This window comes from Taeniopygia guttata, chromosome 10 (genome assembly GCF_048771995.1).
Source record: "Taeniopygia guttata chromosome 10, bTaeGut7.mat, whole genome shotgun sequence".
NCBI lineage: Eukaryota > Metazoa > Chordata > Aves > Passeriformes > Estrildidae > Taeniopygia > Taeniopygia guttata.
Window position 1 is genome coordinate 11,653,522 of NC_133035.1, and position 12,160 is coordinate 11,665,681.

Below are 12,160 nucleotides of genomic sequence, written 5' to 3' on the forward strand. Positions count from 1 at the left end.
AGAAATACATTATTAAATAGCAATATGCTATAACTGTGCCAGTGTAACTCCTTTTGGTGATTTTCTTTTAGAATTTGGCAAGCCTTAGTGAATTAATATAAACCAGTTTAGTAAGCAGCTGTGAGAAAAACAAAAGCAAAGCCACCCAGAGAGCTGCAGTGACATTGACATAATAGGTGTATTTGTAAATATTCCTCCATATCCAGGTCCTTACTTGAAATGACAAAGAGTTGTTTTCTGGGCCACATCACTTTCACCTGTGTTAAAGTGATACACAGAACATTTCTGGGTATCCATCCAGCCCCAGGGGTGATCTGTGTGCCATTGCTACATCTGCTGCCCAGAGGTTGCACTGCATCCCTGCCAGGACCTGACAGAGCTGGGCACTTGCCCTGGGGAGGTGTTAGGGGCTGTCACAGGGCAGGATTTGTGTTGATGTGGGCATGGCACAGGGACTGTCACCTGGGGGCTCTGGCAGAAGAATCTGTGTGCCAGGTCTCTGTGTTTCTTTCACTGCAGGCACTGCTGCTGTAGCTCTCATGTCAAATACTATGGGCTTACCTTGTGTTTGTGTTTAAAGAAAAAATGTAGGCTGAAAACTGTGTAAAAACAAACATTTAAGGTATCAGGGCATTTCTGTTGAGAAGCCGAATCTTTGTTACACTGAATGCTAAACATTTACATATCCAAGCCTTATGTAATAGTTGTCTGAATAATAATAAAACTGCATAAACTGACCTTCGTTCTCTGGCACCACTTCTCCTTTGAAGTCTGCATGACCAAATTCAAGACAATTATGTCATCCTTCATAACAGCCAAACAAAAGTTTGGCCAAATAATCTCTTTTTCTCCATCTGACAGCACTGTGTTTGATTTTTGTAATGTGTATCAATGTAGCTGTTGTTATTTACCAGGTGCTACAAGTGACAGTAAAATTCCCCTTGTTTTGGAGCAATGATCAGCCCTGTTAACATCTGGATTTCATTTATTTTACCTCAGTGCCTACTTCTGCTATACTGGGTTACTTTGGGCAGTAGGTTGCAAGGGGAATATGGCCTGAGAACTCATGCACACCAATAATTTGCAGAATATGGTGGTACAATATGTGCCCATATGTGACAGAAGCAAAAATAGAGCCCTGGACAGAAGAAGGGAAATTGGTACTAACACTTTCCCCTCTGTTCAAATCTACCAGTGCCATACTCCAGTAAAATCCTCTGTGGACAGCACTGTCTCTGTCACTTAAGGGTTGTCAACACAGAGCTCAGATTGCACATCACTGGGCCTCAGACCTTGAGGAAGCCTTGGCAAATTGACATCTCAGTCTTTGAACCTCTGTCTATGTCATCAAGTGCTTCAAAACTCAAGAGTTTATTTTCCTTTACCCCCTGATTAAAATAATCATTGTCCAGGTCCATGTTTAGTGCCGTGACCTTCTTGCTTTCAAAATAAATTAGATTGGGATTAAATATTTTGAGTCTACCTTTATCACATACACTGGATTTCTGCAGAAACATTGTATAGGTTGTTAGTTATTGCTCTGATTGCAATGTTTGCATCTAACCCTGTGTTCACATGTGGTAAAACTCTTCCAGTGATGTGTTTTCCCATCCAGCTCTACGTAAAGAGCAGCAAATGATCTAGGTTGAGTTTATAGCTGGTTTAAGTTATTTTATCTGGATTCACTACAGCACTTGTGGCTTCACCATGTAACATCATGGGTGCACATGTGCATGTCCATGCACACATTGATGTTTGTGCTGGTACATAAATATTTCCACAATGAATATGCAAAATATATGGGTTGCACTTTGTCTGTTGTGAAATTAAAGCACTATAGGAAAAGCTATTCTAATATGGTCCAGTGTTTCACTGCTGAACCATGTTAGAATTATGACAGAAGTCAATAAAGACATGAAAAGCTGAAGTCAAGCAAGCTGGGAATGCAGTCCTGACGTACAATAATATCCTTCTGTGTCCAATTGCAATTAGCTCTCAATTTAATTCCTAAATGAGTTTCCAAGGCTTTGTTGATGTAAATCATGATGTTGGTGATATTTTCTTTATTTTACTTCAATTTAGTACCATGGTGAAGACAAATGTAATGTGTAGAGTTTATGAAACCAGACAGCTAGTAAATCAATATTATTTTGGTAGTAAATTACGAAGTCAGTGCAAGCTGCTTTTAACTCTTTCCCATGGGACAAATAGCTTGAACAAGCTGGAGCTTAAATCAACACTGTGGGCACTGAATTAGTCAATGATTCTAAAGAAGGTTTTGTTGGCATAAAGTTCTGCTTTGATCTTCATAGTATTTATAGCTTTTTAATTAGATACAGTTCAGAACAATGGCTTTTATCAAAGCAGTTTGGGAAGTGAACAAGTAGACTTTGTTTAGAGCTTTAGATGACACCCTGTTAATATCATGTGGCTGGTATTAATACAATGATGAAGTTAGGATTATTTTAGGCATTGTCACTGCTTTATCAAAAGAAACTAGCTATTCTAAAAAAGATTGGCATGTGTTGCTTTTTACTATCAGAAGTTTAGTCATTTCTCAACATGCTAAAACCTAATCATTTGCTTTGGGCTTGCAGAGAACAAACTAATTTTGCACCCAGAAATTTGAAAGAAGTGACTCTTTTGTTCATCTTGATTTATTTTTGTGTGCTGAGTGACTTGTTGGGAAGTGCTGAGCTTTTTTTGTCAAGACTAAAAGCAGTTGGTCCCATTTTCAGTGTTGGACATTTCAGACTTGGCTTCTGATTTAAAGTAAACTCAACATCAGTGTGAAAATTCCTCAGGGATCTTGGCAGAGCTGGGATCTATAGTTTTTGGAATGGTAGGCTGGCCTAAGAGTGCTTTTAAAACTTTACGGTAAGCAATTGTAAAATTTGTAAATTTATAAGAGCAAGAAAGTTAAGTAGCCACTGATGTTTTTATACCAGCTTCAGCAATTCAGTGCTCAAATACCCATGCTTATCCTCTAATAAGCAAGTCCCTTTTTTTTTGTTTTTTTTGACAAGTTGACTACTGATGTCAATGAGAATAAAAAAATTGGCTGGATATAGTTGTTTTATTAAAGCTTGAGTTAAATTTTCATGTTCTCTCAGTTGTGATTCTTTTGGGGCAGAATAAATATTGGTCAATATTCTCTGCCACCTGAGAAAAATTACTCACTGCCTCACTTTTATCCACAATCTGACTTTCACAATGATGCCAAAAGCCGTTACTTTATGTTAGTGGTATTTTTATTGCAAACTATCACTATGGTGGTTTGAGAAATTGGTGTTTTAATCCTAAGCTGGGTGTAATACAAGGTTCTAAAAATCTTAGTTTCATTGTAACAGGCCCATCAGGTGTTTGAAGATGATGCCTTGTCGAGACTTTAGTTCCTACACAGCAAGTTGGGCATAGAGGAGTTGGGAACAGCAGCATGTTTGAGCACAGCTCTGCTTTGGCAGGAGGCAACACATCATCTACACTGGATCTTCAAAGGCTCTGCTTTTCCCCCATATAATTATTATGCATTAAAATAGTAGATTTGAAATATGATAAATAAGCAACAAAGTAACATAATTGGTGCTATTAATGCCAAGCAATAAAACACTCCAAACAACTTTTTCCCTCTCCTTTCCATCTTCTTTTCTTTTCCTTTAGAACTCCAGAACGACCCGCTCAGATGAAGACAAGGATGATTCCTGGGATGCCTGGGGGGCCTGGAGTGATTGCTCACGGACCTGTGGAGGGGGAGCCTCCTACTCTCTGAGGAGATGCTTAAATGGCAGGTAAGCCACATGCTGGTGTGTGGTGGGGGTTCTTCTGCAGCTCTTGCACATTTCCAATCCTCTCTGGTTGCTTCTGTTTCTGAGACAAAGTGCTGTGTAAGACAGAGCAAGTGTCACAAAATACTGCTTTTAATGCATGTTTGTAATAGACAAATAACTTAGACTTTAACTCTGAAATTAATGTGTTATGAAATATAATTGTGGAATAGCAGGAATTGTTTATTTGGTCAAATAGAGAGGGGAGCCCCTTTCACTGTAATACAGATCAAAGGGTCAGTCACCTGTGTAGAAATTAGCCTGCACTTGGACATGGCTTGGCACAATGTTCAAGTGCCTCCTGCTCTTACGGATGTATCAGGTGCTGCTTTCTGTCAGGGAAGGAAGGACAAGAGGCTTAGTCTCCAATTGCCCCAAGGGAGATTCAGGTTGGATGTTAGGAGGAATTTATTCTCAGAAAGGTGATGAGACACTGGAATGGCCCTTCCAGGTAGACAGTGCAGTCACTGTCCCTGGAATTGTTTAAGGAAGGACTGAACCTGGCACTCAGTGCCAGGGTCTAAAGTGAAACGGTGGCACTGGGTCACAGGTTGGACTCAATGATCTCAGAGGTCTTTTTCAACCTAATTGATTCTCTGGTTCTTCCCTGCCAGTTCCTCATATGCAGTGGTCCTGGTAGCCATATGTTTTCGTGTATAAGTCTTAGTGTGACTTGAAGAGAAGAATACATGCAGTAAAAGCCTTTTACCCCAGTGGTAAAACTGGGCTTTAAAAATGTAGGACTTGGTACAATCCTTTAAGTAGGAGTAATGCACTAAGCCTGAAATCAGGCAAGAAAAGATCCCAGCCAGCTTTGAGGCATCTGTGCTGGCATCCATAACTGTGTATTTTACTTGAATTATTTAACATTTTAAAAACTGATGATTGCACTTATATTTTTATTTAGTTGAATGCAGTATCAGCGAGGAAGTCACTTTTTCTTAAAGAAGGCTTGGAGTGTGATGTGCTACTAAAGGGCAAACTGTATGAAATACAGAGCTAAAGATGATTGACTAAAGCACTGCCTGTTTCTTTTAGTAAAAAATGCACAAAGATCTTAGAGAAACGTAATAGTTCCAGCAAGAAGCCTTGATTTTCTACCAATGTGTTTGGGACTGTGAAACAAGCTCAATAAATTGTAGCAGTATAAATTCCACTGTGGTTTTATTAATATTTTTAATGTGTTCCCCTGTGAAAAACATGTGTTTTCCATACCTTGACAAATGCATCGTTTAAAAGGTTTTTTCTATGTTTAATTTTTGTAGTAACGTCTGGGAAACATATAATTGTGAAACAAAGTTTTCACATTTGTGTGCATCATAAACATTTTTAATTTGCATGTTGTGATGCAATAAGTCTTGCAAAAGATTGGAAATTTGAGACTTGAAATACCTTGAGCTTTAACAGTTGTACCTTCAGCTGAGCTGAGCTCTTGCTTCAGGCATCCATTTTTTCTCCTTCTCAAATGCTATTTTTCAGTCCCTCTCAGACATTATTAAAAAAATTGTTATTTTCATGCAAGAAGAAGAAACATTCTTTAATGTAAGCCCCATCTTTTTGGTATGAAGGAATTATTCCAAAATACTGTTCCTGATTTTAGAGAAATCACTAATTATAATTTCTTGTCTAGTCACTTGAAACATGTTTTAATTTTTTTCAAAGTCTTGATATTGCCATTTTTAACATAGAAAAATATCTTACACTGTGCAAAAGTGCTGGTTCGTTAGTGAGAAGTTTGGCAAAATATATCTTTTTAAAAAGTGTGAAACCCAACCTCCCCAGATTTATGAGACCACAATAAATAACCATGACTCCATTACATGCCTTTTATTTCAGCTACTAACAACAGACTGAGGATCTGAATTGCCTGGATGTCAGGATTCACATGCATTGGGCACATTTGCATGCAGTCCATGAGGATTCTCTTTAATTTAAAATTATGAATCAGATATTCTGATCTTCTCCTCTAGGTCACATCACATTTTTTAGAAATAACTTGGTTTCAATCAGGATAGAGCAGGCTTAGAGATGTCTTTTTCACAAAATAAATGTGGTTTTCATAAGGTTTGCAGTAAATTTGGCTTACAGGGAAAGTCACACGTTCCTTGCTGAGGAGAGACAGCAGTGTAAAGCTGAATACCCAGATCCCCTTTGTATTTAAACCTTGTATTTTGACTCCAGATTATGGTAGGGCAGTAGCAATAAAAGTCTAATTTTTGAAATAATAACTAGCTGTAAAACAGGCAAGGTTGTGTTTTGCTATTATACACTGTAACCATTTTTACTCTTTTTTTTTTTAGGAACTGTGAAGGTCGGAATATTCGATACAAAACCTGCAGTAGTAATGTGAGTCTGGCCTTTAATCCTGTTTTACTCATTCAAAAAATGTGTTAAAGTTTAAGAAATGCTGCTTCTTATTTAAAACCTTATGGTGCATAATTTTCTTTCCATCATTATTACCATTTTTAAACAGTTCGGTCTGTATGACACCATGAAGTCTCAAATTTAGACTTCCCAAATGGACATTTTCTTTTGAAATTATAGTGCCAATTGTGATTCAGAATGTTTTATATCCCTTATTAGGAGAGTTACACATTTTGGAGGATTAACAGATCAATTCTCATCTTAAACTAGCAAGTGTTTTTCCTAGGGGTGCTGTCCTGTGGATGAAGCATTAAACTGAGCTCAGGATCATTTGTGATCATTAGCGATACAGTGACTGTCCTCATGTGAACAAAGACTGCCTGGTCCCTTTCTGATCTTAAATAGAATAATTACTCCTTATATTCCCTCTGTTTGCCTAAACCCAGATCTTTATATGTCTGTATGCAAGAACATGCACATTTAGGTGCACTGGCACAGATGATGTCCATGAGTGTGAAGCTGGAGGTTTGGCCCTACAGTTGATGTGGCTGTGATGCAATCACATTTTGTTTTTATAGCCACGTTTTATGGAAACCATTCACGTACAGCAAACCTCATGACTCGTGTTCCACTGACTTGTAGTTGTGCTTTGTGCTGTTTAAACAACTGCTGCCCTTCAGCCTGGCTCTAGGCTGTCCAAGGTGAGCAGCTCAGGCAGGAGTTTGTGGTACCACAGTAACGTGTGTGCAAACACAGTCATGCAGGGTGGTTTATGGTCTGCACTCACCCCTTGCTTGGCTTACCTTGTGGCAGTTAGATGTCCTATTCCAGGAAAGACAGCAGGCAGATAAGTAATTAATAATACTAAAAGGTGAGGCCTGAATTTCCTTTGGGTTGAGTTGTGCCCAAAGGTTTGTAAGCTCAAGTGATGCTCGGTCACTACCAACCCCAGGATTTTTGCCAGCAGCAGGCAGCTGTGGAGTGTGACATGTTCTCCTTAAGACGCCTGACACTGGAGTTTGCCCAGTAAATATTGAATCAGTGCATCTCCTAGGAGAGCTGACCATTCCTGCTTTTCAGTTTGCCACACCTACAGTGTCTGCTGTGCCAGTTGGCTCCTGCCCTCCTAGAGAACAAGGCTTGCTCACACCTTGAGTAGCTCTGCACTCCACTGCTCAGTGTTGGATGGATTTCCCACCAGAGCAGCTCACAGCCGAAGTTCCTGCTGGCAGAAGCAAGTGGAAGTGACAAATGAATCAGTCCCAGTGCATGCAGAAATCAGATTTCTGGAGAAAAACCCTTTCAGAAGAAAAGGCTCAGCAGCTTGGTGCACAAACCCATAAATAAAAATGCTACCTGCAAAAATATCCTGATGTTTAAAAGCTGTGTGATAACTTGCTAACTTGCAGCCAGTCAGGATGTAAGCAATGAACAAACTTACCTACTTATCCACTGCTTATCTAAATGTCTGTTTGTGTGCACTGTGTACAGCAACACCCCTCTGAGTGCTGGATCTGTGCACTGCAGCTTCCTGCAGGAGTACAGAGAGATCATCCCAGTGCACCTTGTGCCTGCAGCGCCAGGCCTGGGGAAGGGAGGATGCTGAGGTCCATGTGGGCGTGTTTCCTGCTGTCATGCACAGCTCTGTATGCTGTTAGGATATCTATTGCATTTTAGTATAGCTGTGGACGCTGCTCATTTTAAGATTTATGCACTAGAAATCTAATGGAAATGATAGCACTTTGTGCTTCATCACTGAGAAAATTAAGGTGATTCTCATATCCTCTCTGAACTCCCAGAGAATTTATCTGAAGTCACTGGAGTCTGTTTTTTAACTTTAGGACTTACTTTAAAGCGATAAGTGGCAGGCACCTTGTATGTGAATCTGTTCGAATTTATGATGATTAAAATTTTAATTTCCAGACAGGAAACTGCCTTTACAGTTCTGCTTTTGGGGCACGTCTGAATGGGATCAGGTTCCTATTTCAGTTTAGATACAGTCAGAATTTCTCAGGAATGGTTTTTCCTAGATTATGGGTTAGATAATGAAGAACTCCTGAGAAAAATATTTTTAATGAGATTTCCACTGTTAATACAGTTGATCTCTGAAATTGGCATCCCTGAATTCAAACTCCATGTTAGATCTGATTTAACCTTGAAACAGGACCTTACACCTAATGTAAATCTGAGACTGCTAGGCCAGTTTAGTTTCAAATTATATAATTTTCCCAAAAGCATTATTTCTAATCAAGGCTTCTCACTTTAGGAATGAAATTGTAGTTTGAAAATTAAGAGTTTATACTAGCTTCTTTCCATATTAATAGGTATTACTGGTAACCACATGAGACATTTGGTATAAATACACAGTGTAAAGCTGTCTGCAAATGTAATTTTGCTACATGATACATTACACTACTAACATCTATATTGGGGAGTACAAATGAAGCACAACTTAATATGTGTGTCATTCTAATGAAACGAACAAGAATCATTTTACCAGAAAATTGGTTTCATGTGGATTTGTAATGGAATAGTAGTAAGTTCATTGAACTCAATCACAGTTCCAGAATAATATTAGTAATATTTCAAACAAAAAATTAATCCAAGGTCTTAACAACAAAATAATTGCTAAGATTAAGGTGTATGTATAGCCTGCTTATCTTTCTGTCATAATTGAGATGCCAGGTGCATGATTTCCTAAAACTGCATGTGTGCTTTCAGCCTTCCATATAGATATTTTAGAGAAATAACTATCCATTGTATGTTGTTCAATGAGATTTTCAGTCTTTCTTGCACCCCTTTTTTAAATTTCAGTTTTTGTATATAGTGTTACATTCTAATGCTATGATGTGCACTATGTGGAAGTGTTTAAGTTAATCCTTTAGGGTCCTATTCACAGAACAAGTTATTTGGGCCATTTCCCCATAAATTTCACATTCTTGTGTGCCAAAAAGTCGCTTATATTTTTGCCAGAGTGTTTCTTCCACAGTCAGAAAAAACACTGTTTTGTAAAAGACAGCCCCATGTTTAATTCCACTATAAACTTTTATTATATGCAGATAATGCTCACACTTGTTCAACACATTAATCTAAAACTGTTCCAGCATCCACTTAACCAGCTAATTTATCCCATTCAGAAAATCTTGGCTGTATTGTGTCTACTTTAGACTGTAATATTTCACCTTCAGTTACATCGTTTCTCTCTAATCTGTTCATTTATTTAGTTTATGTTTACAATGCTGATGCACCATGAAGCTCCCTTGGCTGGGGTGATTTCCAGCTCAGGTATCTTGATTCTGCTTAGGAGCGGCCTGAAAATTGTGTAGGAAAAACACAGAACCTGAAGCTAATTTCAAAAAGAAAACAAAACAATGACTTCATCAGTTTTGGCTCGGTTTCAACAAAAAGAGAATCAAAGAATAAAACTAGACAAAGGACTAGACTTTCTTTGGTGTCATCATTTTTACTGGGAATTTTCTTGCCTTCTCTTTTGTGCTTTTTTCAGTAGAGTAATTGTTGGCAGGAGTCACAGGGTCTGATGCAACCTTCATATTTTGTACATGAACATTGCCTACAAAGATACACATTTCCCAGGTCAGCTTTGTTTTCAAAGGTTGAAGGCTTTCATTGCCAAAACTCAAAGATACATTTCATAAGAAGCCAGCCCTTGGATGCAGTAGTTTTAAATTTTGTGTCACCAAAAAAAAGGGGAATATATATATATGTATGTATGTGTGTGTGTGTGTTTTTAATCTTCATGGTAGTCATGTCTAAAGCATCTTTTTCAGATCTGTCTAATATGTTCATAAGTCATGTCATAAATACATTTCATTCCACTGCAAGGTCTGGGTGTGATTGTTTTTGCCAACATTGTCATGTATTAGACCTCATAGATATGTCTTCAGCTCCTTATGCAGTGTATGAACCTACAGACAGCCTGGCCATGGTTCAGTGGATTGAGTGTGATAGAAAAGCTATTGCTGAAATTAAGAAATTGGAGAAATCCTGAAATTAGTAGCAAAAAATTTAGCAAGTAAGAAAAAATGTGAAATATTGAGAAGGAAGAGAGAATGGTGGAATGAAGTGATGTCTGAAATAGATTAAAACCAGAGACACACAAACAGGATGAGGGCCGGGTCCCCCATATCATTGTCTGATATTATGACCCTGCCCACTTCCTGAACATAGTTCACCCTTGCCTACCATTCACATCTTTGCCCTGTCTTTCCCTTTCTATTTTTTAAATTCCCTTTCACTTTTCCAAACCACTCTAATGGAAGTAAACTGATGTTTACAAGTCCTCTTGTTGTCTTGATTGCAGTCCTTCTGTGCTTAGTTGTGTTTCCCTTTAAACTCCTTTCTTTACACAAATATTTATTGTTCCCTGGAAGACTGGGATCTGGACTTGGTTGCCATCCAAACTCTGATATAATGCAAATGATAATAATTTCAGCTCTTTGCTATCCCCCTGTGATGCTCCTTTTATGCTCCTGCTTTTGCACAGAACTCAAACATAAAGCAGGTGGAGCTGGCACGTGAATTGAGCTGCCAGAATCACTTTGGGTTCTTTGAAGATGCCAAAAGAGAATAGGGAGATGAGGATTCACTTGCTCTGAAGCAGCCAGGAGGCGAGTGGAAGGCAGGAGCTGCATTGTGTTGAATCAGTGAGAAACACACAGTAACCATGGGCTTGACATCCTGACTTTGTGGTGTTTGTGTCTTGGCATCGCATCAACGCCCAGTGATAATGGACAGCCTGTCAGAGCTCAGCTGAGGGCCATCACTCTGCCTGCTGGACAGATTTCTCCAATTCTTTGTGATGACAATGTAGCTGTGCACAGCTGAGTGACACTGCTCCCAAATCTAATTTTACCTGAATCTAACGTTCACTTACTCTTTTTTGATCCTTAGTTGCTCCCCTGTTTGCATTGGTGGGAGGGAAGCATATGGTATCCATATGAAAATCTGAAGTCCTCTCTGCTTTTTAGACTTGATATTGTGGAAAATGAGAGGTGACAGATAAGTCAGAGCCAAAATTCTGCTCTCATTTACACCAGTGCAAACTTGGTGAATTTCTGAGGAGTGACACTGCAGTAAATATGTGTGGCTTCTCACAGTATTTACTTGATGTTTCTAGAAGCTCCCACTGGAGGGATTCTGTAGAAGTAAAATTCTCCCTATGTCTTATTCCATAATTTCAAAAAATATGGCTCAGACTAGAATCATCCCAGATTAAAAATAATACAAAATGTGTTAGTATCATTCTAAATTATTGTCACTGTAAGGTGTAGCATTAGACAGAGCTGAAAAGTTTTGCTGGGAAAGTTCAGTAACTTGCTCAGTGCTCAGCTGCAAAAACTCCATATGTTGGTCAGTAGATAGAATACTGATTTTTAGAAGGTATTTTATGCAGATTACAACCAATTCAGAGACAGTTCTAGGTTACTGTTTGCCACAGTGAAAAAAACTCCAGACTGAGTGCAGTATTGTTGGGGGCACTGGACTGAAATGCAAAACTTTCTCCTGTATATTTTACTCTCCAGTCCTGTATAATGCACTTGCTATTTTGTCAGCTTTATTCAGGGAAGGTTCAGGACACTGATAAGGTTGAAGCTGTTGGGATCAGTATTGTTAACTAATACTTACTAATAAGTTCCATGAGTTCGCCTGACACATCACAATCTTTCAGTCTTCCATCCAATGAAAACAAAACATTACTAAAATCAGCCCCACATCTGGCTTATATGTGCAGTTGGAATTTTTGGAAGAATATCCTTTCAGTCTGGCATATGGAGTCTTTGACACTGGACATACTTTCAGATGAAGTCTGCAGTGAGGAATTGTTTGACACAGTAACTCCTTTGCCAGTACTTTACCAAAGTTATTTTCAAATCAATCAGTATTCATCTCCATTCCTGTCACTATAGTTTAATATTAACATCATTGTTTGGGTGCAATGCCTGATTTAGAAA

At 38.6% G+C, this 12,160-nt stretch overlaps 1 protein-coding gene across 4 annotated transcripts in view; it reads left to right on the plus strand.

Annotated features, from left to right (window-relative positions):
- ADAMTSL3 (ADAMTS like 3) overlaps nt 1-12,160 on the plus strand; it is a 170,750-nt gene that overhangs the window by 70,833 nt on the left and 87,757 nt on the right. For all 4 annotated transcript variants that reach the window (XM_072934075.1, XM_072934074.1, XM_072934076.1 and 1 more), the window contains exons 4-5: nt 3,661-3,788; nt 6,125-6,170. In XM_072934075.1, coding sequence (XP_072790176.1) covers nt 3,661-3,788; nt 6,125-6,170 — 174 coding nt within the window. The remainder of the gene's footprint in view (nt 1-3,660; nt 3,789-6,124; nt 6,171-12,160) is intronic.